At 52.0% G+C, this 27440-nt stretch overlaps 1 protein-coding gene across 2 annotated transcripts in view; it reads right to left on the minus strand.

Moving 5' to 3' along the window:
• The window catches only part of CCDC92B (coiled-coil domain containing 92B), a 55067-nt gene extending 32498 nt beyond the window's left edge, over positions 1-22569 (minus strand). Inside the window, exons 1-3 of one of the 2 annotated variants that reach the window (XM_077312258.1) lie at positions 22449-22569; positions 18035-18188; positions 3274-3321 (exon numbers count right to left, since the gene is read on the minus strand). In XM_077312258.1, the coding sequence (XP_077168373.1) occupies positions 3274-3321; positions 18035-18164 (178 nt within the window). In that variant the 5' untranslated portion in view covers positions 18165-18188; positions 22449-22569. Of the gene's footprint in view, positions 1-3273; positions 3322-18034; positions 18189-22448 lie in introns of those variants that run through there. The other variant, XM_077312259.1, reaches the window with a different exon arrangement.
• Positions 22570-27440: the final 4871 nt, after the last annotated feature.

Consider the following 27440-nt stretch of genomic DNA (forward strand, 5'->3'; position numbering starts at 1 on the left):
ATGTGAGATCAGTGGTCTGACCCAGTATTAGGCAGTGCAGAGGTGAGTTGTTGGTCCTTCAGTGGGGGGGGGGGATCAGCCTGCACATGCTGTGGCATACAAAAACAGCTTTTGAAATTAAGCCACGGGGAAGTCATCCTCCAGTAATTGGGAAAGCACCGCTTGTTGGCCAGGCTGGATCTGGTCCTTCCGAGTGTTCAGGGTGTGGCTGGAGAAGGGGACTGGTCTTTCCCCAGACTCTGCCATTCGGTTTGTTGAGCACACCTCCCACCGGAATTCCATTCTCCTGAGTCATCCTGCTGCTGCCCAGCTACACCTCCAACATCCTCCAGGTAACACAAGTCAGCAGAACCTCCCCATGCAGAGGCAGTGTACTGGAGCCTATCACTCACCCTCTGACTGAGCCGACAGAGTCATTTTGAGCATGAACTGGAGGGAAGAACCACGTGACTGCTCCAAGCTCTTTGGAGGTCATGAGGGGAGGCCAGGACAGAGAGACTGAGGGGTGGGACTGAGTGCTTTGCCAAACGGAAGCTGACTTGGTAGAGCTGCAGAAGTCCCACATTTCCACCACGGCTTCTGCTGTGTCTCCCCCCCCCCCCCCCCCGCCAATCTGCGATGGGGATCAGGACTCTTCTACCATGCAGTCAGAGGCTCTGCAGGGTGACAGAATGCGACTGGAGCAAGGAGGAAAAGAGAGCTGAGGGAGGGGGAGGCTCCGTGGGTGCAGGGCCAGGTTCCTGAAACAGTCCAGGGGGCCTGGGGGTTGGGTCTCTGGCCGGTAGACCCCAGCTGCAGGGCATTGGGTCAGCGGAGTCGTGCATCTATCCTAGGTGATAAAGGAACACCTCTGTGTTTTGCAGCCGCGGCTCCTAAGCCTGTTCGGTCTTGTATCCGTTCAGTTTCCAAACAATCCTGGCATACGTTGGCTGTTTAGGATTAGGAAGGAGGGTGGCCTGCCCTGATTTCAGAGCTGGCAGGAGCCCAAGGGCACAGCGGCTGGGAACAGGCCCAAGCCCAGAAAGGCCAGCTGCTCAGGGTGCGCCCTCTGCTGGATGCCGGCAGAGTTGCAGCCGTGTCCTGCGGGTCTTTCTGAAAGCGACCCGGGGCCCCTCTCCCTCTCCCTCTCCCTCTCCCTCTCCCTCTCCCTCTCCCTCTCCCTCTCCCTCTCCCTCTCCCGGAGGCCTCTGCCCTTGCAAGGGATCCGCTGCTGCGCGGTCTTCATGTTTCTGCTGCCCTCCTTCCATGCAGCACTGGCAGAAGTGGCAGAGCTGAAACCCGAACCCAAGCCAGGAGCCTGCTATGGGCCAGTCTGAGCCCCTGGGGGGTAGGGTCCAGTTGTCCACCACCTCTTGGAGGGGCAGGGAAGAATGAAGAAAAAACACAGCCTTGTGTATTGACCAGAAATTCCTATCAGAAACAATCAGGTCAGCTCTAGGAATCACTGAACCCTCTATGGCAGTGGTCCTCACCCTTCCTGAGGCTGCGACCCTTTAATGCAGTTCCTCGTGTTTTGGTGACCCCCAACCATAAAATGATGCCAGTCTTCTTCCCAGAAGTTAAAGGGAAACCGACCGATGGCGTGAAGATCCCTTGTTCAGGATTGTATATAAATTGTTTTTTTCCTGGGGTTTCTCAGTTTGGTTCTGCCTCCCACCAGGCCGATCTTGCTCTTTTCCACTGCTCTAGACAGACAAACGCTCTATCTCCACCTACCCCGCAAGGCTGTTGTGTGGATGAAATGGAAGTGCAGCGATGTCGGCCCCTCCGGGACCCTCTTGGAGAGAAGGGCCGCTGGCCCTGCTGCAACCCCTGTGAAAGGGTCGTTTGACACCCAACCCATCTGAGCAAACAGCCTGAAAGGAAAGGGTCAAGTGACCGCTCCAAGGCCAGGATTTCCCAACCACAGTTCCGTGGCAGATGGGGAAAGCCCTCCCACCCCAGGCCGGCCTTTTCTGGCTCCATGCAAAAAAGAAAGAAAAAGGGTTTTGATTTTTTTTTTAAATCTACCCTTATTTGGGCAGGTTGACCGCCCCCTCCCCAGCCATTTACACCTTTGCTTCTGGGGGGCCAGCTGACATCACTTCCTGGAACCTGGAAGCCTGACAGACATTTCAGCAGTGCCCCCCAGTGAAAAAGTTGAAAAAGGCTGCCCCAGGCTCTGCACTCTGACAGGAAGCCTTCAAGGGGGCCACAGAACAAGGCTGGCCATTCAGTCCTCCCTTTGGCATTCACGGCTACAACCTTCCCTGCATGTCCTTGGGTGGCAAAATACCCCCCAGCCCCCAATTAGCCCCCAATGTGTAAACCGGCTTTTCTGCCCCAGCAGGCGTGAGTGAGACACGCCGCTCTCGGAGTTATTAGCCGCCTATGTGTATGCCGGTCCGCTAAAACGGAGTCTGCCCCCTGTGCGGGTTCAGGGCTGTCCAAGTCCTGTTGCTCGCTGGCTGGCAGGGGGAGAGAAGGACGGGCGGGAACGGCCCCCTGCCCAGGCCAGGCTGGAGAAGGACAACAGCGAGCTCTGAAGCCTGCAGCCTGCAGCCAGCGCTTGTGGGGCCGAGGGCCAGGAAGAGCCCTTCCTTTGGGACAGTCTGCGAGGAGACAGCAGAAGGAGGACAGCAAAGAGCCCAGCCTTGCACCAGGAGTCTTCCCATGGGGCTCTGGACACCAACAGGGGCAGAAACAAGGCAATAGGTGCTCTCCAAATCTTACGGTTCCACGGACCTCCCCCCCCCCCCATCATGTGGGGCACGGAAGAGTCAGGGCCGGGGGGCTGCGGGCCCAGCGCCTTTTCTTTCCTCCCGTCTGCTGTGCTGCAAGCGTTCTGCCTTCTCACAAACTGCCTTAACCTTTGGCGGTGACCTGTGCCAAGCAGGGGGTGATGCCCACTCCTTGCAGGGAAGGCAGGAAGAGCACGAGCTCCCTCGGTCACAAGGGCCAGGAGGGCCGGAGATGCAAAGGCCAGCTCTGCTGCTCAGGGCCGGGGCTCTCCCTCGGGAGGGAGGTGCCAGGGGGGGTGGCCGGGCAGAGGGAAGGGCGGCGGCAGGGAGGAGGAGGAGACTCCGAGAGTGGCGTGTCTCACTCGCGCCTGCAGGGGCAGAAAACCCCACTTCCCCACACCTTGTGAAATGTCAGGGGCCTCACTGAACTCATTCACTACGGGTGTCACGGCAGCTTGCACTGATCCAGGGCTCTGGCAAGAGAGCGACCAAATGCCCTTTGTCACTGGGGAGGCAACATCCCCTGTTATTGCACAGAGAAATCCCACCTTACCTTGATGGCTGACTTCCAGGCCCTTCGTTTCGAGGTCATGGGTCAGCTCTAGACAAAGAAAAATCATATTGTCAGCCACAAGCAGAGACGGGACACAATAAAGCAGAGTAAAATGCAGATTAAAAATGTGGACAGAGAACTTTTTAGTCCACTCCTGTAAATTGGTTACTCATTCAAATTGAGGGACAACAGACTGAGAGCTGACAAAAGGAAATGCTTCTCCATATTATTAACTTATGGAACCCCTTGCCACAAGATCTTTGATCAGATGTCCTGGCCTTAAAATGCAGCTGCAAGGGCGAAGGCAGATGTCTGGGCTGACTGGGCTTGGCCACTGATCAGAGGACTGGGCCTGCCCAGGGTGGGGGGAGGGAGGAGGCAAATGCCCACCCGAGAAGGCCCAACCCTGCCTTTCTGGGCCTCGGCGGGCCTTCCCGGGGTGGGTGGAGAGGGAAGAGGCAAGTCCCCACCCCCAGAAGACCGGACGCTGCCTCTCTGGGTGTTGGCGGCCAGCCTGGGGTGGGGGGAGAGGGAAGAGGCAAATTCCTACCCCCAGAAGGCCCAACATCACCTCTCTGGGCCTAGGCGGGCCTGCCTGGGGAGGGGAGAGGGGGAAGAGGCAAGTCCTCACTCCCAGAAGACCCGATGCTGCTTCTATGGGCCTCGGCAGGCCTGCCTGGGGCGAGGGGAGAGGCAAGAGGCAAGTCCCCAAACCAGAAGGCTCAACGCTGCCTCTCTGGGCCTTGGAGGCCTGCGTGGGGTAGAGAGAGAGCAAGAGACACGTTCCGACCCCCAGAAGGCCCATTACTGGCTGGCCTACCCAGGGCAGGGGGCCGTGACCCTACAGAAAGGGGAGGGTGGGCATTTACATCCTCTGGCGTATCCATCTAAGAGGTTCAATGCCGCTGAGCGTCACTGGGCTCTTTGGGAGAAAGAGGCGGCTGCCGTCCGGCTGGCCTTCTCCACATGGCCGCCACCCCTTTGGAAGTGTGGTCTGGTCATTAACATTTAGAGGTCTTGTGGCAACCGTGAAACTGGCTGCCAGATTCAGTGGTCCGAATTCTTTTCCCGCTTCTCATTCGCCCCGAAGCACTTGCTGATGCTCTGTTGTGCCTTCCCCAGTACGGCCGTCAAGCGGAGCCACTGGGAGACTCGGTGGGTGTTCAGCGCCTCCCCATGAGGACTGGCAGGGCGGACGGCACCAAGCAAGGGGTTCCGCCCAGGGGGGCTGGCTCCAAAGAGACCAGGGAGGGGACAGTGAATTCCCTACGCTTCACCCCTCCCTGCAGGAAAGCAGGGGGCTCTCTGGAAGGGGGGTCGGTTGTACGTCCCCGCAGTGGCAGTGGCAGTGGCAGTGGCAGTGGGGAGGTTTCACGGCTGTGGCACGATTCCAAGCCTGCTGGGCATTTGGGGTCCGTAGAGACTTCCCACCTAGTCAGGCGTCACTATTGGTGGCCAACTCTAGGGGCTGATGTGGGAAATCATGGAACGGGATGCCCCATTTGTGTCACCGCAAGAAGTCCAGGGGGCAAACCTCTCACAACGCCAGGTGGTCCCTGGAAAGAAATTGCCATGGACTTTATAACTGACTTGCCCCTTAGTCAAGGGAAGACTGCGATTATTTTTTTGGGAGGGTGCATTTTCAAAGCAGGCCCATTTCATTCCGTGCAACATCGTACTCCTGGCCCCCAAACTGGCTGCACTGTTTGTTCAACACCTGTAAAAAGGACATGGTCTGTGGACACGTTTTCTGTCCGATGGGTCCCACAGTTTTGGAAGGAGCTGCTTAAGATGCTGGGGGTGGAACAGCCGCTGACCTCGGGCCACCCTCCCAAATCCAACAGTCAGATGGAGCAGATTAGTCAGGTCTTGGAACCATGCCTGCGTTGCTTCCCTAATGACCAACAGACAGACTGGCCGTCGTTGCTCTCTCTAGCTGAGTTTGCGTACAATAAAGGGCTACACTCCACGATGGGTGTTTCCCTGTTTATGGTGCGGATTTATTGGCAGCACCTACATCCAAGCGCTGGAATCAATGAAAGCAGATTATAAATGACAGGCTGATAAGAAATGGAGTCCCGCTTCTGAATGGAAAATTGGGGAGGAAGCGTATTTGTCCACAAAGAACCTCCGTTGCCAACTGAGTCCTCGGTTTGTTGGTCCCTTTAAAGTGATTAAAGTGATCAATGGTGTGACTGTGGAACTGGGCCTGCCTAAGACTTATAAAAATGTTCACCCTGTGTTTCAGGCTAGCCTGCTGCGAAAAGCCCCCACTCCAGACCAGTGGCACCCGGCCCCTGCACTCCCCACCCCTGTCACTGTGGATAAGCAGACGCACCATGAAGCTAAACAAATTCTGGATTCTCGCTGGCACCGTGGCAGACTACAGTATCTTGTGGACTGGAAGGAATTCCCTGTGGGGGGAAAGGAGTGGGTGGGGGCGGAGGAGGTGTGGGCCCCCAGATTGGTTTGAGCATTTCACAAGGATTCCCACATAAGCCGGCTCCCCATGGAGGGCCGGCCTGGGACGGGAGGGGGGGGGGAGAAGGGAAGTTCCCACCCTCAGAAGGCCCCATGCTGCCTCTGCAGGCCTCTGCCTGTTGTATTTTAAATTACAACGGGCTATTTTGCTAATGATTGGGGAATGCCTGGGGAAGGCACTGGCAAACCACCCCGTATTGAGTCTGCCATGAAAACGCTGGAGGGCGTCACCCCAAGGGTCAGACATGACTCGGTGCTTGCACAGGGGGGGAAACCTTTACCTTTATTTTGCGAGTACCTTGAATAAAACTGTGTGGGTCTTAAGGTGCCCCTGGGCTCAACCTTTGTCCGAACATTGCCCTATGTTTTTGTGGGTTCCACTAGAGCTCCCCCCCCCTCCCGTCTGCGTTGGAGCCTGAGCCCTGTTGTGTCACTTTTCTCTCATTTCTTTCTTTGAAATATCCACAGATAAGCCCTGCGCCTTCCCCCTGCCCAAGCTCACATGATGTGCCCAGTCCTTCCATTGTCCTCATAAATAAGATACGATCCATAAATTGCATAACGTTATTTCATTCCTTTAAAACTGTAATGTCCACAAGTAGCCCTCTAGGGGGGCCAAGTGACTGCTTTGCAGGTCGTAGAGTTTTGGCCCCCCAAGCTCCCGTGGAGCTTTTTGGAGCTCAGCAAGCTTCCGTGAAAGGCTGACGGCCAGAAGTCCCGGCCGGAGCGAGGCTAGAACCGCTGGCCAGGCTGCAGCCCAGCGGAGGGGCCCTTGTTCCCGGCACTGCAGAAACATTTGAGTGTCGCCTTTCCATCCAGCATGAGGGCTGCGGGGCAGAAAAGCAGCAAGAGGGGCAGCTACGGAAGCCCCTTTTGCAAAAGGCGTGCCAAGGAAGGCCGGCCGATGCGGTCTGTTCCTTGGCACTCCTCTGCCTGGCGGCTCAAGGCCTGCGTTGAGTCTGGGGCAATCAGAGACCTCGAGCTTCGAGCAAAGGCCGGCCCCGCGAACTCTAGTCAGGGATCTGCCGGCTCCGGGTTCTGTCCTATCGGTAAGCAGGATGATGGGCCCGCCACGGCCCCAGGCATGCGCAGAAGTCCACCAGTTGGGCTTGTCCGTGTTCAGGGTTTTCTGGCTCTGGTCAAGTGCTGGTTGTTTGGGGCTGAAGTGTCCGTGTCTCCAGTTAACCCACGGACTTAATCCTGGTGAGGATGGTGGGACTGCGATGCTACCTGGCTGGCTGGCTGGCTGGCAACTGAAATCCCTCCCGTTCCCTGCCTTCTGAGGAGGGGCTATCCGACACTTCCGATGGGCACTAAATCCGCACCCGCTGAAGTCATGGCCCCCAGGAGCCACTGTGAAGAGTTCAATCCCGACTTCTCCCCCCCCCCCCCATGGGAATCGCATGCCACCCGCCTCGGCTGTTTCCAGTGGAATCAATGGAGCGAGAAACACCCGACTCAGCATCTGCAGGCAGCTCCCCTGGAGTTCACCCAAACCTAACGGCACCAAGCCACAGAGGGGGGGGGGCATCTTCAGCAGGCTCAAAAGGCACTTTGCTCCCCAGCCGGCTGACTCCGCCCGAAGGCATGCCGCTGACAAGGGAGGCCGGGGCAAGACTGAGTCCAGGGCGGCTGACATCACAGCTCTGCGGCAGGCTGCCCAACAGATCTAGAGGGAATGTCGAGAGGCCGACTTCCTTGTGGCCTCCGTAAATGCATCTCAGAAACCACTGGAAGAGGCCCTGGCAGCTCCGTGATCCTGTCCATCTTTATTTTTATCTTATCTATATCTTATTTATCTATAACAAGAAATGACAAGACTGATCATCGACATTTTAGGAATCAGTGAACTAAAATGGACAGGAATGGGTGAATTTAATTCAGATGACCATCAGGTATACTACTGTGGACAAGAATCTCGCAGAAGAAATGGAGTAGCCTTCATAATCAATAAGAGAGTAGGAAAAGCAGTCTTGGGATACAATCCCCAAAATGACAGAATGATCTCAGTTCGAATCCAAGGCAAACCATTCAACATCACAGTGATCCAGGTCTACGCCCCAACCACTGCTGCTGAAGAGGATGAAGTTGATCAGTTCTATGAAGCCCTACAACACCTTCTAGAAGCAACGCCAAAAAATGATGTGCTTATCATCATGGGGGATTGGAATGCTAAAGTAGGAAGCCAAAAGATAACCGGGATAACAGGCAAGTTTGGCCTTGGAGTACAAAATGAAGCAGGGCACAGGCTGGTAGAATTTTGTCAAGAGAACACAATGGTCATAGCAAACACTCTTTTCCAACAACCCAAGAGAAGACTCTACACATGGACATCACCAGACGGTCAACACAGAAATCAGATTGACTATGTGCTCTGCAGCCAAAGATGGAAAAGTTCTATCCAGTCAATAAAAACAAGACCAGGAGCTGATTGTGGTTCAGATCATGAGCTTCTTGTTGCAAAATTTAGGCTTAAATTGAAGAAAGTAGGGAAAAGCACTAGGCCACTCAGGTATGAACTAAATCATATCCCCGACGAATACACAGTAGAGGTGACAAATAGATTTAAGGAATTAGATCTGATAGACAGAGTGCCTGAAGAACTATGGACTGAGGTTTGCAACATTGTACAAGAGGTAGCAACTAAAACCATCCCAAAGAAAAAGAAATGCAAGAAATCAAAATGGCTGTCTGAGGAAGCTTTACAAATAGCTAAGGAGAGAAGGGAAGTGAAAGGCAAGGGAGAAAGAGAAAGATACACCCAATTGAATGCAGAATTCCAGAGAAAAGCTAGAAGAGATAAGAATGCCTTCTTAAATGAACAGTGCAAACAAATAGAAGAAAACAATAGAATGGGGAGGACCAGAGATCTTTTCAAGAAAATTGGAGATATGAAGAGAACGTTTCATGCAAAGATGGGTATGATAAGGGACCAAAATGGTAGGGACCTCACAGAAGCAGAAGAGATTAAACAAAGGTGGCAAAATTATACAGAACAACTATACAAGAGCGAGCTTAACATCCCTGATGACCACAATGGGGTAGTTACTGACCTGGAGCCAGACATCCTGGAATGTGAAGTCAAATGGGCCTTAGGAAGTCTGAGCAACAATAAAGCTAGTGGTGGTGACAGCATTCCAGTTGAACTATTCAAAATCTTAAAGGACGATGCAGTAAAAGTGCTACACTCAATATGCCAGCAAATTTGGAAAACTCAACAATGGCTACAGGATTGGAAAAGGTCAGTTTACATTCCAATCCCAAAGAAGGGCAATGCCAAAGAATGTTCAAACTACCGCACCATTGCACTAATTTCTCATGCTAGCAAAGTTATGCTCAAAATCCTACAAGCTAGGCTCCAGCAATATGTGGACCGAGAACTTCCAGAAGTACAGGCAGGATTTCGAAGAGGCAGAGGAACTAGAGATCAAATTGCCAAGATACGCTGGATCATGGAGAAAGCTAGGGAGTACCAGAAGAACGTCTACTTCTGCTTCATTGACTATGCTAAAGCCTTTGATTGTGTGGAGCACAACAAATTGTGGCAAGTTCTTAAAGAGATGGGAATACCAGAGCATCTTATTTGTCTCTTGAGAAATTTATATGCAGGTCAAGAAGCAACAGTGAGAACTGAACATGGAATCACTGACTGGTTCAAAATTGAGAAAGGAGTTTGGCAAGGCTGTATACTGTCGCCTTGCCTATTTAACTTGTATGCAGAGCACATCATGAGAAATGCAGGATTAGAGGAGTCACAAATTGGGATCAAGATTGCAGGGAGAAATATCAACAACCTCAGATATGCAGATGATACCACTCTAATGGCAGAAAGTGAAGAGGAACTAAAGAGCCTGTTGATGCGGGTGAAGTAGGAGAGTGCAAAAGTTGGCTTGAAACTCAACATCAAGAAAACAAAGATCATGGCATCCAGCCCTCTCAATTCCTGGCAAATAGATGGGGAAGAAATGGAGATAGTGACAGATTTTATTTTCCTGGGCTCCAAGATCACTGCAGATGGGGACTGCAGCAAAGAAATTAAAAGACGCTTGCTCCTGGGGAGGAAAGCTATGGCAAATCTAGACAGCATCCTAAAAAGCAGAGACATCACCCTGCCAATAAAAGTGCGTTTAGTCAAGGCTATGGTATTCCCAGTTGCAATGTATGGCTGCGAAAGTTGGACCATAAGGAAGGCCGAGCGTCAAAGAATTGAGGCTTTTGAACTCTGGTGCTGGAGAAGACTCTTGCGAGTCCCTTGGACTGCAAGGCGAACAAACCGGTCAGTCCTAGAGGAGATCAACCCTGACTGCTCTTTAGAAGGCCAGATCCTGAAGATGAAACTCAAATACTTTGGCCACCTCATGAGAAGGAAGGACTCCCTGGAGAAGAGCCTAATGCTGGGAGTGATTGAGGGCAAAAGAAGAAGGGGACGACAGAGAATGAGGTGGCTGGATGAAGTCACTGAAGCAGTAGGTGCAAACTTAAATGGACTCCGGGGAATGGTAGAGGACAGGAAGGCCTGGAGGATCATTGTCCATGGGGTCGCGATGGGTCGGACACGACTTCGCACATAACAACAACATATCTTATTTAAATTTGTTGACCGCCACTCCCAGGCCAAGCTGCCTTGTGGTGGTTTACAGTAAACCTTCAATAAAAACATTAATAATATTACAAAAACTCCCAGGTGACATAACCCTCTGACCCCCCCCCCTTACCAGTCCAGCAGCCCTCACACTCCTGCCAGTTCCTGCCCTAGATGCTCAGGGTGTCCTGAGGAGGGACACTTGATCTTCTACCACCTGGCTGTAACCAAATGCCTGGTAGAAGGGCTCTGTCTTACAAGTCCTGTGGAACTTACAAGCCCAGTTCTGTCACGGGCCTCAGCTCTTCTGATAGCTCTCTTCACCAGCTCGGGCCAGGATCACAAAGGCCCTGGCCCTGGCCAAGGCCAGGAGTACCTTCCAAGGGCTGGGAAGCACCAGCAGATTCAAACCTGCAGTGCGAAGAGTCCTGCGAGGGGCATAAGAAGAGAAGCAGCCCCTCTGATATGTAGGGCCCAGACTGCGGAAGGCCTTGAAGGTCATTCTTGGCTACTCAAATTGGGTAATCAGCGGATAGGAGGTCCCCTTGGGGAAATTGTTAACCTCTTATCATCTGAGGAGTTCCTGGGGGGTGCTGAGGGGGCCGGTGGTCCGCCCTTTACTGAAAAAGCCGTTGCTCAATCCATGGGACCCACCCAGCTACTACCCAGCCTTGCACCTTGTGTTTATGGGTAAGGTGGTTGAAAGATCTGCTGTGGATCAGCTCCCGGCATTATTGGAGGAAACTTTGGGGCCAGATCCATACCTGACTGGCTTCCGATTGGGAAGTGGGGTGGGTGGAGGCTGGTTGTTCTGACGGGTGACCTCCAACACCAGCTGGATGGGGGCGGGGCGGGGCGGCTATCCTCGTATTGTTAGATCTGTAGGCTGCATTTGACATGGCCGACCATGAATTGTTAGCTTTGCTGGAGCAGGGCGATGTGAGACAGCCCTTGAATGGCTGATCTCCTTTCTCCGGAACCTGAAACAGAGGAAGGCAGTGGAGTCCCACGAGGGGTGGTGCTCTCCCACGCTTTTTAACATCTGCATGAGCCCTCTGGCACAGCTGGTCTAGAGTTTTGGGCTGGGCTGTTATCAATATGCAGATGAGACTCAGCTCTGTCTCCTGATAGATGGCTGCCCAAACTCCTCCCCCTGAAACATTTGCCTGATGTTTGGAAGCTGTAGCTGGGTGGTTAGAGCTGACTCACCTGAAACGCAACTCCCCAAAGCTGGAGGTCCTGTGGCTAGGGAGGAAGGGGCCAGACCAGGAAGTGCACCCCCCAACCTGGCAGGGGTGCAACTTAAGATCATACCCAAGGCCAGGGATTTGGGGGTGATTCTTGATGCTCCCCTATCAATAGAGGTACAGGTCACCAGAGTAGATCACACAGCATTTCCCCATCTATGTCAAGCTAAGCTACTAGTGCCCTATCAGTCCTCGGATCACCTAGCTACAAAAATCCTTTCCCCCTTAGGCCAGGAAGCCCTCACTCTGCCTCGCTGAGGCGGTGTGAGGGCTTGCCGGCCCAACTCCCAGCCCAATGGATGCTGTTGTGGAGGTTCTTTTGCCTCCTGATTCATCTGCACAACAACCCTGTGCAGTAGGCCTCAACTCTGCAGAAACACTGTTTCTTCCCTCCAGCAGTGAGGGTGGCAAGAGCAGTATTTTAAGTGAGAAGGGGCTTTTCTATCAGGCAGTGGTTTGGCAAAAGGGAAAAGCTACCCCCCTCAAAGGAAAGCATAAAAGGAAAGCTATGGGGAGAGGAAGGGAAGATGATTGGAAACTGTTTTGAGACATCTGAGGCCTGCTGGGCTACTGCAGCAATTTCCCAGTTCTCTCAGGCCTCTCACAGCCCCACATCCCTGATAGGTCATCTATTGAGGGGAGACGAAGGGAAAAGGTGTTTAAACCGCTTTGAGACTCCTTTGGGTAGTAAACCAGGCTACAAAACCCCCAGTTCTTCTTCTTCTAAGGCGCAACCATGAAAGAAGCATGTGGGCACAGAACATTTTATCAACAGTGAAAAAATGGAGACAGAATGAGCAGGGCAGACACCTGTGTACTGTGACTACCCCATGTGGATTAGGGCAAGGGGACATTTTGGTGTCTATGGCCTAATTCACACAAGAAGGGAAATGACTGGCCAAGGATTCTGGGGTTTTTATGGGGGGTGGGCATCATCTGCTATGCAATTGGAGTCACTGTGGGTGGGCAGGTAGTTGTATATTTCCTGCATTCTGCAGGAGGTTGGACTAGATGATTCTGAAGGTCCCTTCGAACTCTATGATTCCAGGTGGGGGAAGTTGGGGGTTGTTTTTAGTTAAGATGGAGCAATGGTTTCTGGGTGTTTAGTCTTTAGTCTTAGCAAAGGATGTAGAGATGTTAGCACCATTATATCCTCAATAAATTTTCTTCAACAATATGCTTATTGGGAGCAGTTGGGTGGACCCTCCCAGGCTATCATGAAGTCTATGGAACTCATCCTCCACTGCCTTCATGTTTCACTCTTGGACATCTGACAACCATGGGACTGGTGATTCACCCCATAATGAGTTTGACTAGCCCCACCGTGTTCATAGAATAGAATCATAGAATCATAGAGTGGGAAGGGGCCAAACAGGCCATCTAGTCCCACCCCCTAGTCCAAGCGCAGGGTCAGCCCAGAGCATCCTAAATCATCCATCTTCTCATCATGTCCTTTCATGCAAATGTCAGTGTCAAAAACCCTTCCCTGCGTATTTAACCAGATTCCCCAGCATCCTGGATTGTCAATGTGGACCATGTACAGTGACTCAGCCCCTCCCTGCAGTTGTCCAAAGCATGCCTTGTTTAGGGATGGAGGCTGGAATGGACAGATGGCTGGCCAGCGCCAATGTGATAACTGGGCAGTGCCAACTCCACCAGGGAGTACCCGACCAACACAAACTACAGCATGCATGGCAATTAGAGATGCTGGTCATGAACTCCAGAGTTCCCCTTCCCCCCTGGCACTTCCATGTTGGGTTGCAACAGGATAACTGGGCCATGCCAACTCAACCTGGGTCTCAAACTTTGCCATGCACTGTCATTGTCATTGCTGTTCAGGAACTCTGGAAGGTCACCTCCCCTTTCCCCATGGCCTTTCCGTCTGCCCTGTAGTGCCAAACTAACTCATCGTATGAAGCCAGACTAGGTCTATTGTAAATACCAGTCATAAACCAGAGTGCCATTTGTGATTCCCCATCGCATTTTCATCTTCCAGTAGGTGACATGACAACTAGGTCAGGCCAACCAAACCTGGTTTATTAAACTACAGTAAAATCAGCCAAAACAGTACCCCAACTACATGCCCTTTGCTAAACTGAGGAATCTTTGGATCAGGGTAATAACCTCACATCAGCTATAGGAGAGGATACATCTCACATTTTTCTAAAGCCACACAAATCACAGCCATCCCACAAATGCCATGTGCATCATTGGGGGCCCACTGCACCGTTGGGGCCATCCAGCGCACCCAGGCCTGGTTGGGTGGAGGAGGTCAGCACCCGCTCTCAGGGGCCCAGGCTTCCGGGGAGCCTCCCTGGGTGCCACGTGCCAGTCCCCAGTGGAGGACCACTCCAGGGTTCAAAACCCACTGTTTCCAAAAGAAACTAGGTTCCCTTTCCCACACTTTCTATTAATTGGTCTATTTCTGGAATTTCCCTTTTGTTTTCAGCTGCTGGCTGCTCTCCTTTTGACAGCAGTTTGTAAATTTAATGCTCTTGGCCTCAGTCAAATGCACGATTGCAGTTGTGCTGAAAGTACAATTGTCGCTCCACCGGCACGGATACAAACGCGATAAATGTGAAGCAGTGTAGACAGAGGAGAAAACAAGCTCTGCAGAAAACCCTCTGTGGACAGGTGAAGGACACAGGCAGGGCTTCCCCCCAGCCATTCCCTCCCACGATCTGGTTATCAATTCACCTGGATCCTTTTCATCCTGATGGAGATGGTGCTATTCATACGGGAATACATTTTTTTCAAGTGGACTGCTTTCAAATCAAATTTAGCTAATGGCCCATCATCCTGATCATGAACATGCTTTAAATCATAGGTTGTTGTTTTATCTATTTTCACTCAGAAAGCAGATTCAGGTTGGGAGAATATACACTAAAACAGTGGTCCGAAACCTTTTAAATGTTGCGGCCTGCTGCCAAGGAATGGGGGGAGAGGGCAACCCGGGGGCCTGCACATGCACGGCAGCCCCGCGCAAACGCACATGTACGGACCTGCACGTTTGCGGCGGCTCATGGTGGTTGGGGACCACTGCACTAAAAGATCCCTGCTTTGCCAGAAATTCCTTCAAATTCTTCAAGGAGGCAAATTCTACAATTCCCCCCCAAAAGCCACCTGTTCCTTTATTGGGCAATGGCTAGAACAGGCCTGTCTCTCTAATGCCTGGCATACGTTCACCCTGTGTATAATTCAGTGCAGTGACCCCTAAAGTAAGACCCTTGAGTGCCCTGGTGTTTCCTGATACTCCTGTCCTTCTTCCCTGAAACAAGCAGCAAACCTTGACCTTCCTCCATCTCACTGGAACTGAGGGTGCTTCAGAAAATACACAAGAGGAACCACAAAGAAGCTGATCCAGACCCACTTGGTGGCCCCAGGGGAAGGAAGACTTGCAGGCCGTTTCGCCTGAGTGGCCATTAGATATTTTCAGCAAAGGGCCCACAGGATTAACAGGACTTTTAAAAGATCTGTTAAAACAGGGGTAGTCAAACTGCGGCCCTCCAGATGTCCATGGACTACAATTCCCAAGAGCCCCCTGCCAGCGAATGCTGGCAGGGGGCTCATGGGAATTGTAGTCCATGGACATCTGGAGGGCCGCAGTTTGACTACCCCTGTGTTAAAAGCACGATATGTGAGGGGGCAGGATTGTGAAAGGGAACGGTGGAGTTTTCAAGTGGGCAGTGTATTGATCATCTGGGGAGGAATTATACTGAAACTAGGGGCAAAGCCCGTTGTCTCCAAGAAGACAACGGGTGCTAGAGCTTGGCAGTGGGAAGAGGAAGGGGAGGAGTTGTCCAGTCTGTAAGGGCATGGGGTTGTCATGTGTGTTGTGTGGGAGGTTGTGGTGGCATGGTGGCAAATGAGGCCATGGGTGTGGAGAGATGGGAGTCAAGAACCTGTGGTGTGGATTGTTCGTTGATTGTGGGAGAGGACTGACCTTTGGGAATTGTGGCACAGTGGTTACAGATGAGCTTTCCAGAGCCATGTCCTCAGATATGTGAAGGGAAAATCAGACTGGAGACTCTTCTTAGGGGAAGATTACATGGCAACCAATTCCCCCCAGTTCTGCGTCATTTCCCTTCTTGTGTGAATTAGGCCACATTCACCGAAATGCCCCTCTGCCCTAATACACATGGGGTAGTCACAGTACACAGGTGTCCACCCTGTTCCCTCTATCTCCCATGTTTTCACTGTTGGTAAAATGTTATGTGCCCACATGCTTCTTTCATGGTTGCTCCTTAGAAGAATGGATTTTTGTACCCTATTGCTTACTACCCAAAGGAGTCTTAAAGCGGTTTACAAACACCTTTTCCATTTGTCTCTCCACAATAGACAACCTGTGAGGTATGTAGGGTTGTGAGAGATTTGAGAGAACTGGGAATGGGCCGCAGTGACCCAGCAGGCCTCAGGTGTCTCAAAGCATTTTCCAATCGTCTTCCCTTTCTCTCCCCATAGCAGACTCCCCATGAGGGAGGTGGGGTAGCGAGCCTCACAGGGAAGCTGGCAACCCTAAGACTGTCTGTGCACAGCAGTCTTGACCTTAGTAAGGTTTTTAATACTGTTTTTTTTATTTGCCAGGCCAAGGTTATTTGCCAGTTACTATTTCAGTTATGATGTGTCTCCAAACATTTACTTGTTCTCTATTTAGTTTCAGGCTGTAAATATTTATTTAGATCTTCCTGCACTTTCCCGACTCACAGGATTGATGCTGGTCTGCCTGTCTGTGCCCCAGAATACAAACAGTTGCTGGTAAGGGCTGGCCATAACCCATAGGCCAGGAGGGACACTCCTGCACCACTCCCTACCAACTGCAGGCAAAAATGGCTCATTTGAAGGCTGGACTCTGAGGCATTGTACGATTTTGAAGTCCCACCTCCAAACCTCCAGGAATATTTCCAACCCAGGGGTAGCCAACCTACAGGTGTGGCCTGGAGAGCTCCTGGAATTACAGCTCACCTGCAGAGTATAAAGATCAGCTCCCCAGGCAGAAAGGGCTACTTTGGACAGGGTTGTGGTAGAGAAGAAACATTTAAGGCTTCCCACACAGGTTGTTGTTGAATTGAAAGACTTGAGGCCTACTGCACAGGGTTGTTGTGCAGATGAAACAGGAGACAAAAGGGCCAGCTTCCTCTGCAGAGTAACGCTGTGCAGTGGCCTCAAATCTGCAGAGAGTTGCAAAGAAGAAAGACACATGGCTTGGCTGTGTCTAACCTCCGGGCAGAGCAGTATTTTAAGTGAGAAGGGGCTTTTCTGTAGCCTCCCTGTCAGCCAACTGTTTGGCAGAAGGGGAAAGTCCCCCCCCCTCAAAAGGAAGGCCCTCAGGCTCCCCTGCATTGCTCTTGGAAATGCTTCCCTCCCCTCAGTCAGGGCCTGTCAGAGGCTCATTCGCAGGAAGCCTGAAGGGAGGGAGGGGAAGGGAAGCGCACTCTGCAGCCTCCTGCCAGCTCTGTCAGGGTTCTGAGGCAATTTGCAGTTGGACATGGCAGTTAGGACAGCCTTGGGGTGAAAAGGGCTGGTGCAGCCTCTGTTCTCATCCCCCTTGGCAGCCCTACTGACCTCCTCTCCCGGCGGTGGTCAGGAGCAGACTGGCAGCCAGACTGGGCTGGGTGAATGGAATTTTGGTCTGTCCTGGTGAAGGGCCAATAGGAAGGCACTTTGCGCGCCTCCCCATTGGCTGCTTGGCCCTGGATGGACTCTCGGAGGGCCCAATCAGGAGCCGCTTCGTGGCTCCTGATTGGGCCCTCTGAGTTTTTATCCCGGACAGGGCCCGCCCTAACTCCTCCCCAGGTGGCCTTACTCTTTTATTTAATAGGACCCTGTCCTATTTAAAGATGTTTGTCAGTTTCTGTCTCTTAGAATGAAAACTAATCTGCCCACAAACTATATAAAATGGATGGTTAATTGTGATGAGCAATAAAGCCAGTTCTTCAACACTGTAGCTGGTGCAGAGGCCAAGCCTGTGGCTGGTGGGGGTGGGAGTTGGGGGGGGGGGAGACACTCGTGGCCACAGCCAGAGGGGGAGGGGCCCACAGGAAGGCCTCCGTGGCAGGCAGGCAGGCCCAGAAGAGCTGAGGTCCTCGCCTTAGTCTGGTGCAGAATCCTGAGCAGGAGCCGCAATTGGCTCTGAGTGGGGGATATTCCACCAATAGGAAAAAGGCAGTCCGGTTTCATCAGTGGTTGCTGGGCAGTTCCATTGGACCACCGGGCATGCTGCTTAACTGGGGAGTCATCCTTGGTCACAATTTCCCTTTTATGTGATATGATGATGATACTTGTGAATGTATTATAACTGCAAATTTGTCTTGTTCTGTCTGATTGCAATTTGTTAATCAAGGCGTGACCCCTGCGTAATAGCCGTCTGGATACTCCTTAGCGCTGAGGACACAGAGCGACACTTCCAGCGAAAGACCCCCGAGCAGAGTCAGGCGTGCCCTCGGGGACTGACCTGTGCAGTGTTTCTGCAAACGCAGGATCTCCAAGTGCAGGTCATGGAGGAGGCTCCTCTGCTCCTTCTTCAGGAAGGCCACGTGCCTCTGCACACTCTGGATCTGGCCCTCCAGGGACCGCAGCTCCATTGCAAGCAAGTCAGCAGTTGGCACCTGGAGTGAAGAGACACGGCTCAGCTGCTGCTTTCAGGAAAGCCCACAGGCTGCCCTCCCACCAGGAGCAGGCCCATTCCTCTGGCAAGGGGGTCTTGCCCATTTCCCAACAGACCGGGTTGTGTGTGTGTGTGTGTGTGTGTGTGGGTTGTGGATCACAGGGGACTGGTGCATTGTGCTCTGCAGGGGTTAGACAGCCACACTGGCTCCATTTGGCAGTGACATAATGCTGACCTCTGGGTCTGTTTGGTTCTGCAACGGAGGCCTCAAATGCTTACCAAAATGCTGCTGGCCCAAACAGACTGTCAGTCATCGCTAAGGATTACTTAGGGGGGTCCCCCCCAGCACAGCATCGGTTGAGGGCTAACTGCTACGACTGGTGGCTGCGTAGACGCTCAAGTGGCCGTGTGAGAAGGTGCGTGTGTGAATTGCTGGGGCCTTGGGAAGGAGGGCGCTGAAGCAGCCTGCTGAGGGAGGATGTGTGCAAAGGGGTCAACAAACAGGTAAGCAACCTGTTGAAAGCTCAGTGGCCTGATCACACCAGGCAAGCAGACCATGGGTCCGGTCGCCAGGAGTTCAAGCTGGAGGTTCAGCCACTCAGAGAACCTCCCTTGATTTACTCCAAATGCATTCTGGGAATATCCCCCACCCAGGGGGTCCCACCCTCCAGCACTATAGCAAGAAAAGCCTGTCTGGATGTCCTGGGCTGGGGCAGAGAATCAGCCTCTCCGTCAGATGGCCATCCAGCTTCTGTTTAAAAATCTCCAAAGATGGAGAACTTGAAGATGGCTATCAGATCCCCTCTCAGTCGTCTCCTCTCCAGGCTAAACAGACCAAGCTCCCACAACCTTTCCTCATATGTCTTGGTCTCTAAATCCCTCACCACCTTTGTTGCCTTCCCGTGGACATGTTCCAGTTTGTCTGCATCCCTCTTCAACTGTGGAGACCAAAACTGAACACAGCCGAACCCTCAAAGTAGGAAAACGAATAGGGACATGGTAGGACTACTGCGGGGACCAGAAAGTGACAATATAACAGGTGATGAAGAGATGGCTGACCTGCTCAATTCCTACTTCTCAGTCTTCTCTTGTGAGGGGAATCATGCACAATGTGGCAAAATCATTTCATGTGATGAGAGAGGGGAGTTGAGGCCTAGGATCACTGTAGGGTTAGTCCATAAACACCAAGTTTCTTTAAAGGGCCAGATGAATTGCATCCAAGGGTTCTAGAAGAACTTCCAGATGTAATTTCTGAGCCTCTATCCATTATTTTGACAAGTCTTGGAGAACAGGTGAAGTGCCAGAAGATTGGAGGCGGGCAAATATTGTCCCCATCTTCCAGGTCACTACTGACCCGTCAGCTTGATGTCTGTTGCTGGTAAAATTTTAGAACAAATCATCAAACAGTTGGTCCTTGAGAAGCTAGAGCAGATTGCTGTAATTACTAAAATGAAACAACAAAAGAGGGAAAAAAGTGACCCAACCTTTGTACACAAGCTAGGAACAAGTCATGAAAAAGTCATGTCAGAACAAGTCAGGTGAGACTAACCTTATGACTTTTTTTGAGAAAGTTACTACCTTTCTAGATCAGGGTGTCTTGTTGACACGAAAACTTCTATTTCGGAAAGTCTCTTTATTCTCAAGCAAAATCATCCAAGAACAAAATAGGCAGAACTGGGGTTACAAGCAGAAATTCACATATATAAAACATAGGAACATCCCCTTCCCTCCCTCGGATTTCAGAGGAAGACTAATCTAATCAGGGTACCAGGCACAGAAGGGCGAACTAAGTCAAAGGGAGTGTAACATCTCCCCAGCCATGTTGTGGGAAACAGAAGCCCATAATGTACAAGGGAGGGAATGTGGCCTTGAGGTGTGAAGGGAACCAGCCCTGGGAAACATCACTGACCAGGCAAGGCCGACAGCTCCATACATCAGTCACTGAGCTCAATAAAAAAAACACACACAGGGCAGAATACCCAGGATTCTGGCACAGTGGAATCCTGTGGACATAGTTTGCCTTGATTTCAGTAAGACTTTTGATAAGGTTCCAGGTGAAATTCTTATGGTGAAGTTGACAAAATGCAGCATGGATCCAGTGACTGTTAGGTGGAGCGAGCACTGGCTGACAGATTTCACCCACTGGGTGCCTGTAAATGGCTCACCAGCTTCTTGGAGAGGCGTGATGGGAGGAGGCCCTCAGGGATCGCCTCTTGGGGCCCTTCCTGGCACCCCCAGGGAATCGCTGAGGGCTGCTGTGCAAGGGCAGGTGAGCTCCCTCCAGGCCAGGCTGGATTCTGGGGGGTTTTTTTGGGGTGTGTGTGTGTGGGGGGGATCACTGGGGCATGACATGAGGTCCCTTCCAACTCTAGGATTCTAGGGTTGAGCAGCAGCAGAATAGATATATTAAATATCAAAATGCAAATATTTATTTCAATACATATGCACATATAAAACTTAAAAACATTAACATATATCATGCACTATTGCACAAATCCAAAAGATTTTAACACATCTAAGTGCCCCACCCCTCGGTCGGTCTCCTCGGGAAGGATGGGGTATTTGGCTGCCAGTTTGGTGGCGCTTCTTGGGGAGTTTATAGGGGTTTTATTGGTCTATGAGATTTTATAATTGCGATCTGCCATGAGTCTCTTGCGAGTGGCAGGATATAAGTCCAAACATAAATAAATAAGTGGTCTATTCTTTAAATGCACTCATGCGATGTAATGATGGGGACTATAAGGTGGGAAACTACATTCCATGAGACCCTTTGAGAAGACTCTCAGGCTCGGAGAGGACGTTCTATAAGGGCGGCAGTCTGAAGAATAAATATTCTAATTGGGGACTCCAAGAAATATATCTGAGAACTTTTCATTAGTGTGGGAGCCTCCCCGTTCATCTTGTTTACCACCTTACAGTCCCCATTCTGACAACACATGAGTGCACTGAAATATTAGACCACTGAAGAAGACCCTAAGGGGGTTGAAACATGTTTGGTTACCTGTCTCTTGTCATTTATTTAATTTTTATTGTATTGTATATATTAATTAATTCATTCATTCATCGACTTATATCCCGCCTGTGTTCTGTTTTGGGCACCACAATTGAAGGAAGATGAAGGGAAACTGGAGCATGTGCAGAAGAGGGCTATGGAGATGGTGCGGGGTTTGGAGACACATGATGGAAGGTTGGGGAGCTTGGTCTCCTTAGCCTGGAGAGGAGACGAAGAGGTGATAGGATAACCAAATACTTGAAGAGTTGTCATGGAGAAGATGGAGCACCATTTTTTTCTGTGGCCACAAAGGCTCCGACCAGAACCAAAGCAATGAGATTAATTCAAAGGAATTCCCAGCTGACCATCCGGAAGAAGTTCCTGCCAGTCAGAGCGTTTCCTCGGCGGAAGAGGCTTCCTCGGGAGGGGGTGGGAAGTTTGTAAGCAGAGGCGGGCGGGAGGCGCATTCTGCGGACTCGGCGCAACAGTCTCGGCCTCCGTCGCTCGGGCCCGGCGGGGAGAGCCCGGCTGCTCCTCCGGGGCGATGATGTGGGGCGATGATGTGGCCCGGCCTCCCTGCCCCGCGGAGCCAGCCGGAGCCTTGTCGGCCCCGGGACCCGCCCGCCCTGCCCAGGAGGCCCGAGGCCCCCCCTCCCCCCTCCCCCCAGGCAGGGACGCGGCGGGCGGTTCAGGCAGCGCGGCGGGGCGGAGGGCGACTGTGCCTGCGGGGCCCCGCTCGGGCTGGGCTAGAGCACGAAACCGGCCCCCGGGGGGGGGGGATCAGCCCCACAAACCAGCAAGAAACAAGCCCCCCCCCGCCCCTCCCCCCAGCTCCCGGGCAAGGGCAAGGGCAAGGGCGGGGGGGGGCTCCCCAGGGCGCGTCGGTCTGGCAACCCGCACAGCAAACACCTGTTTGCCCACCGGGGCCTCCCACCCCCCCACCCCCCCACCCCGAGCCCAAACACGCGCGGGGGCCTCGAGCCCCCCCCCCCCCGGGGAAGCGATGCTCGCCCCCTGCGCCGCCGCCGCCTTCGGTCTCGGGGGGGGGGAGGAGGAGGAGGAGGCGGGTTCCTCGCACGACGAGCCGGCCAGGTGGGCCGGGGGCGAGGTCTCTCTCAAGGGGCCCCCATTGCTCTGCCCGGCCCCCCCCCCGACCCTTCCCGCCCGCCCCCCGCCGCCTCCGGGCCCAGCAGCGCCGCGCTCCCCGGGCAGGCCCCAGTCGGAAGGCCCCTCCGCAGCCCCCCCCCCCCACCGCCCCGGGGAGCCTACCTGGCAGGGCCGCCGCCACAGCCTCCTCCGTCGAGCAGGGCCGGAGCCGCCGGCGCCTCCCCCTCCCCTCCCGGAGGCCCCGCCCCCGCCCCGCCCCTCGGCCCAGGCAGGGAGGGAGGGAGGGGGGGAGGGCGGCCGCTGTCCTTGGTGCTGAGCGGGGCGGGGCGGGGCGGGGCGGGGCGGGGCCGAGCGATCCCGGGAAGCGCCTGGCGGGCCCCTCCGAGGGCTCCCCGCTGCATCCACTCGGCCCTCCCCCCCGCCCCCCGCCCCTTGGAGAGAGGAGGCGGCCAGGAACAGCGGGGGGGGGGGCGGGTGGGCCGGAGGAATTCCAGGTTGCCCGTTGGGGGGGGGGAGCTCCCTGTTGAGGAACCAGGTGGCTCTCGGCACAAGCAGGAGAAGCATGATTTTTATTTGAATAATTTATGTCGCATAAACCGCGTATTGACCATCAATAATTCAGCGAACTATTTAAAGCCAAAGAGCCCCTTCTCTTTCCACCAGTCACCGTGACGTTTCTAAGGTGGGCGAGCAAAAAAGCCGAGCGGGATCTTTCCCATGGCCCTGTGAATGGGCTGTTACGTCACCTCTTTCTTTTATTGGTTCTTTATTTACGTTCTGTGTGAAAAACGGTTTCTGCTTCGTAGCTACAAGGCTGACCCCTCCCGCAAAGACCTTCCAGCCGTTTGAAATAAATGCCGCAAAATAGCATCTGTTCCCAGGCACGACTCTTGAATCTTTGGCCTCAGGCGGGAAGGAGAGGAGCCATCGGCTAGAGCAGAATCCACCGACAATACTTGGCCGCTTCTTGTTCTCCGCTTCCTGGGCAGAGTCTGCACTTACTTTGTTTATTCCATTGTCAATCCTGTTGAATCCAGATCACTTTGAACTCGGGTCTTCCTCTCCCCCCCCCCCCCATTGAAACAGGAAAGTCTTCTGCACGTGGTTAGGGTAGTTCAGAAGGGGGGGGGGGAGCCAAGCCTCTTTCTTTCTTTTCTTGAAGGGGGGGAGAGGAGCCGAGCAGGGAGCCTCTTTCTCTTCTTGGAGGGGGGGGAGAGGATCAAAAAAAGCAGGGAAGGGAGAAAAAATCCAGGACCCACAGAAGTTGAGAGAAATTAGGGGCTTCTCCTTTAAGGCAAGCTTGTCACATGACCAGGTGTGGCCTATCAGAGGTTCTCTACCAGATTGCTTTCCCAATCCAGATTTGAAAAATATTGAGGGTTAAAAGCAGTCTGAGACAATAAAAGTAGGGTCACTCCGGATCAATCCTTCTTGCTGCAGAAGGAAAATTTAAATCGCCCAAAATCCAAACGGAAATTGCATTCTGTGTAGACGGCAGGGACTGAATCAACCTGGGGTTGGAATAAAAGCTCCGTGCAGTTTACACCCTGGACTGAGGAATTTGCTTCTGAGCTAAAAAGATTTGGGACTGTGGTGCAAAGAAATGCATCCAAATTCCCCAAGTTAAGATTTGTGTGCTTTATATTTTTTGAAATTCTATCCCCCCTTTCCTCGTGGCTCAAGGCTGTTTACAGCATATAATTAAAACACCAAACAAGAACCGTGGAAGGGTTTTCTGAATGGGTGAGAGTTAATTTAGGAAGAGGGAGCAGAGTTGTTTTCTGTTGCTCAAGAGGGTTAGACCAGAACCAATGAGTTGAAATTAATTCAAAATTATTTTTGACTAAACTCTTGGAAGTAGTTCCTAACAGTTTGAGCAGTTCCTCAGTGGAACAGGCTTCCTCGGGAGGTGGTGGGTTCTCCTTCTTTGGAAGTTTTAAAGCAGAGGCTGGAGAGCCACCTGACAGAAAGGCTGCTTCTGTGAACCGAGGCAGATTTTGAGTGGGTGGGCAGAGGGGGTTGTGTCGGTGCTTGAGGGTTGTGGCCCAGGGAAATGCCGATTCCCACTTTGGGGTTGGGAGGCAAATTTCCTCCAGGCCTCATCTGGGAATGCAATTGGGGTCACTGTGGGTGGGTGGGCATTTCTGAGTTTCCTGCATTCTGCAGGGGATTGGATGACCCTGGAGGTTCCTTCCAACTCCATGAGTCTATGATTCTATTCTCTGTCTGCACTGAAAACCAACATGCATATTTTGGAATTCAATATTTAGAAGGCAAGGACTTAAAGAACCACACGTTAATTAATTTGTATACCAACCGTCCCCATATGGGCTTGAAGTGGTTCACAATAATAAAATTCAATTGAACCATAAAAACCACACCGTTAAAAATTATGAGTCTCAGCCCCATCATAATTAATTTTAGTTTTGATTAAAATAAAACTTTCCAGGACAGAGTTTCTTTGCAACTTTCTGGAAGGTCACCACTAGCTCTGTGAGTGGATGATGCCTTTGGTCAAAAGCCCAGTTGGTCCCGCAATGGGCCCGGCATTTGGGTCACTCTTGTTTTGTCTCCAGGGGAAACAGCTGGGAAGGTTGGGGGCGTAAGAAGGAGGCAAGCAGTGTGGTGGGGAGAATATGGGGAAAATCTCCCCTCAGATTATGACTGGCCAAGAAAACGATGGTATGCTACTTAATTAGAAACAATTGTAGTAAGGTGTGGCAGAGATCCCTACAAAAATAAAAGCGGCAATTAGTTCAGGAGATTCAGTGACAGCGCTCTTGCCTTGACCGCAGAAGGTGCCTGGTTCAGTCGGATTTAGGGTGCTGCAGGTTTCGGGTTAAACGGTGTTTCTCGTTGATCTTACCAAGTTCAATTGTGATGATGCGACACTAGCCAGTGAATGTCCTTGACCGTCCACCTGGCTTTGCCCCCAACGGCCTGCTGCTGTGGAAGCCATTTGCTCGGTGGCCCATGCACTTCTGCAAATAATGCATGGGAGTAAGTCTGAAGGGGGCCAGGGGCGGCTCTGAGTCTGGAAGCCTCTTGGGTTCAGCAGGCCAGCCCTTCGCAGCAGCAGGACTCCAAGAGAGTCCCAGGCTCCATCCCCTCTGCCTCTCCAGCAGCCTCCCACTGGCACAAGTCAGCCCTCCCCCCTGCAGACTCTGATGGTGTCTATTCTTAGCCCATCCCGTTCCTTGCCTGCTATGCGGTCGTCTCCCTCCCCCCACAACCCTGCTGTTTCCTTTTGACTGCAGAAAAGAATGGATTGTATGAATGGAGGAAATGATGCGCACGTGTGTGTGTGTGTGTATACCTACTTGCTCACAGTTTCTGTAGCACTTGGCTCCACTGATTTTCCAGTGACTAAAAGAGGGTGTGTGTGTGTGTGTGTGGGGGGGGGAGCTACAAAAAGATCAAGGGCAGAGATTCAAGGACAGTCGGCCACTTCCCTAAATGAGGTCATTGCTCCAGGATATGATCAGAGAGAAGATGGGGTGAGCCGGGGGGAGGGGCTTGTGTTCGTTTTGCCATCTCTGCGATGGAGGGTCAGTGAAGCCCGCTGGCTCGGCCTTCATTGCTGGAGCAGCCTGGAATGGAAACTCTCCTCCGGAAGGAGGCAGGCCGGGGGTGGGCTGTGCTCTGCAGAAAGCTCCATTTCCTGGTTTTTCTTCCTCTCCCAGCCCAGTTCACGCAGGTAGAGGGTCCTTTTAATTTTTTTAATTCTAAAAATCATATTCTAATTACCTCAAACAGAAAGAACTAACAAATATAGCAACATTTAACAATAGATAATAACAATGGTGATCAATCTACAAACAGGCCTCTATAAAACGTGTTCTTGAAAAAAGAGATAAGGTTTTGTCATGTAAGGATGATGTCAAAATAGGGTTTGGGTTCTCAACTTAGGGTTAGGGTAAGTATGGTTCAGAGAGAGTAGTTTTTTTAGTTTAGTGGAAGCCTTAAGGCTGAGGAAGATGCAATGACATAGTGGGAAAGGCCGCGGGATATCTAAATATTTTTTTCACTTTATTTTACATGTAGACATTATGTAAAAATTAGGTTTAGGGTCAGGGCTCTCAATATAAGGTTAGGGTGACGGTCACTTTGATCCAGCGTGGGTCGTTTTTAAGTTTAATGGAAGCGTAAGGGCTGGGGAAGAGGCAGTGACATGTTGGGAAATGGCATGGGATGTCTAAATATTTTTTCACATTATTTTACATGTAGACATTATGTAAAAATGGGGCTAGCGTAACAGTTAGGGTTCTCAACTGAGGGCTAGGTTTAGGGTGCGTATGGCTCAGGGCGGGCGGTTTTTTAGCTTAGTGGAATCGTAAGTGCTGGGGAAGATGCCGTGACACGGTGGGAAAGGCCATGGGACGTCTAAATATTTGTTCACATTTTTCTACATGTAAATATTATTATGTAAAATATTAGGGCTAGGGTTAGTGTTCTCAACGTAGGGTTAGTGTTATGGTAAGTACATAGTTCTTTATTTTAGTGGAAGTGTTAGGGCTCGGAAACATACAGTGACATGGTGGGAAATTCCATGGGATGTCTAAATCTTTTTTTTTTCTTTTCACAGTATTTTACATGTAAAAGTTATGTCAAAAAATTGGGTTAGGATTAGGGTTAGGGTTCTCAACTTAGGGTTAACGTTTATTTATATATTTATTAGATTTTTATCCCGCCACATCCAGAAGGCTCGTGGTGGATTACAAAATATAAATACATAAAAGCCCCAATAAAATTACCCCTAAAAATTTTGTAAAATCACATATACTAAAACCCAAGATGTACTGCAATGAAAACCAATTTAGGTGCGCTCCACACTACCTCCGGGGTAGACCTAGGGGGGTGTCTTGAGCCGCCGCAGGTGGTTCAGAAGGGGGGTCAGATCGGCCTTAGCGTGCTGCCCTCAACACCGACCTGGCAGGAGAGCTCCGTCTTGCAGGGCCCGCAGCTCTTCCCAGAGCTCACTCCACCAGGGAGGGCAGGGGAACTATGCTCCACAGTGGGTCGTTTAGTTTAGTATATGCATCGGGGCTGGGGAAGATGCCGTGACATGGTGGGAAAGGCCACGGGATGTCTAAATTATTATTATTTGTATCCCGCCTCCCCCCGAAGGCTCGAGGCGGCTCACATCCCCTAAAA

Source organism: Paroedura picta, chromosome 15, assembly GCF_049243985.1.
Source record: "Paroedura picta isolate Pp20150507F chromosome 15, Ppicta_v3.0, whole genome shotgun sequence".
Lineage (NCBI taxonomy): Eukaryota > Metazoa > Chordata > Lepidosauria > Squamata > Gekkonidae > Paroedura > Paroedura picta.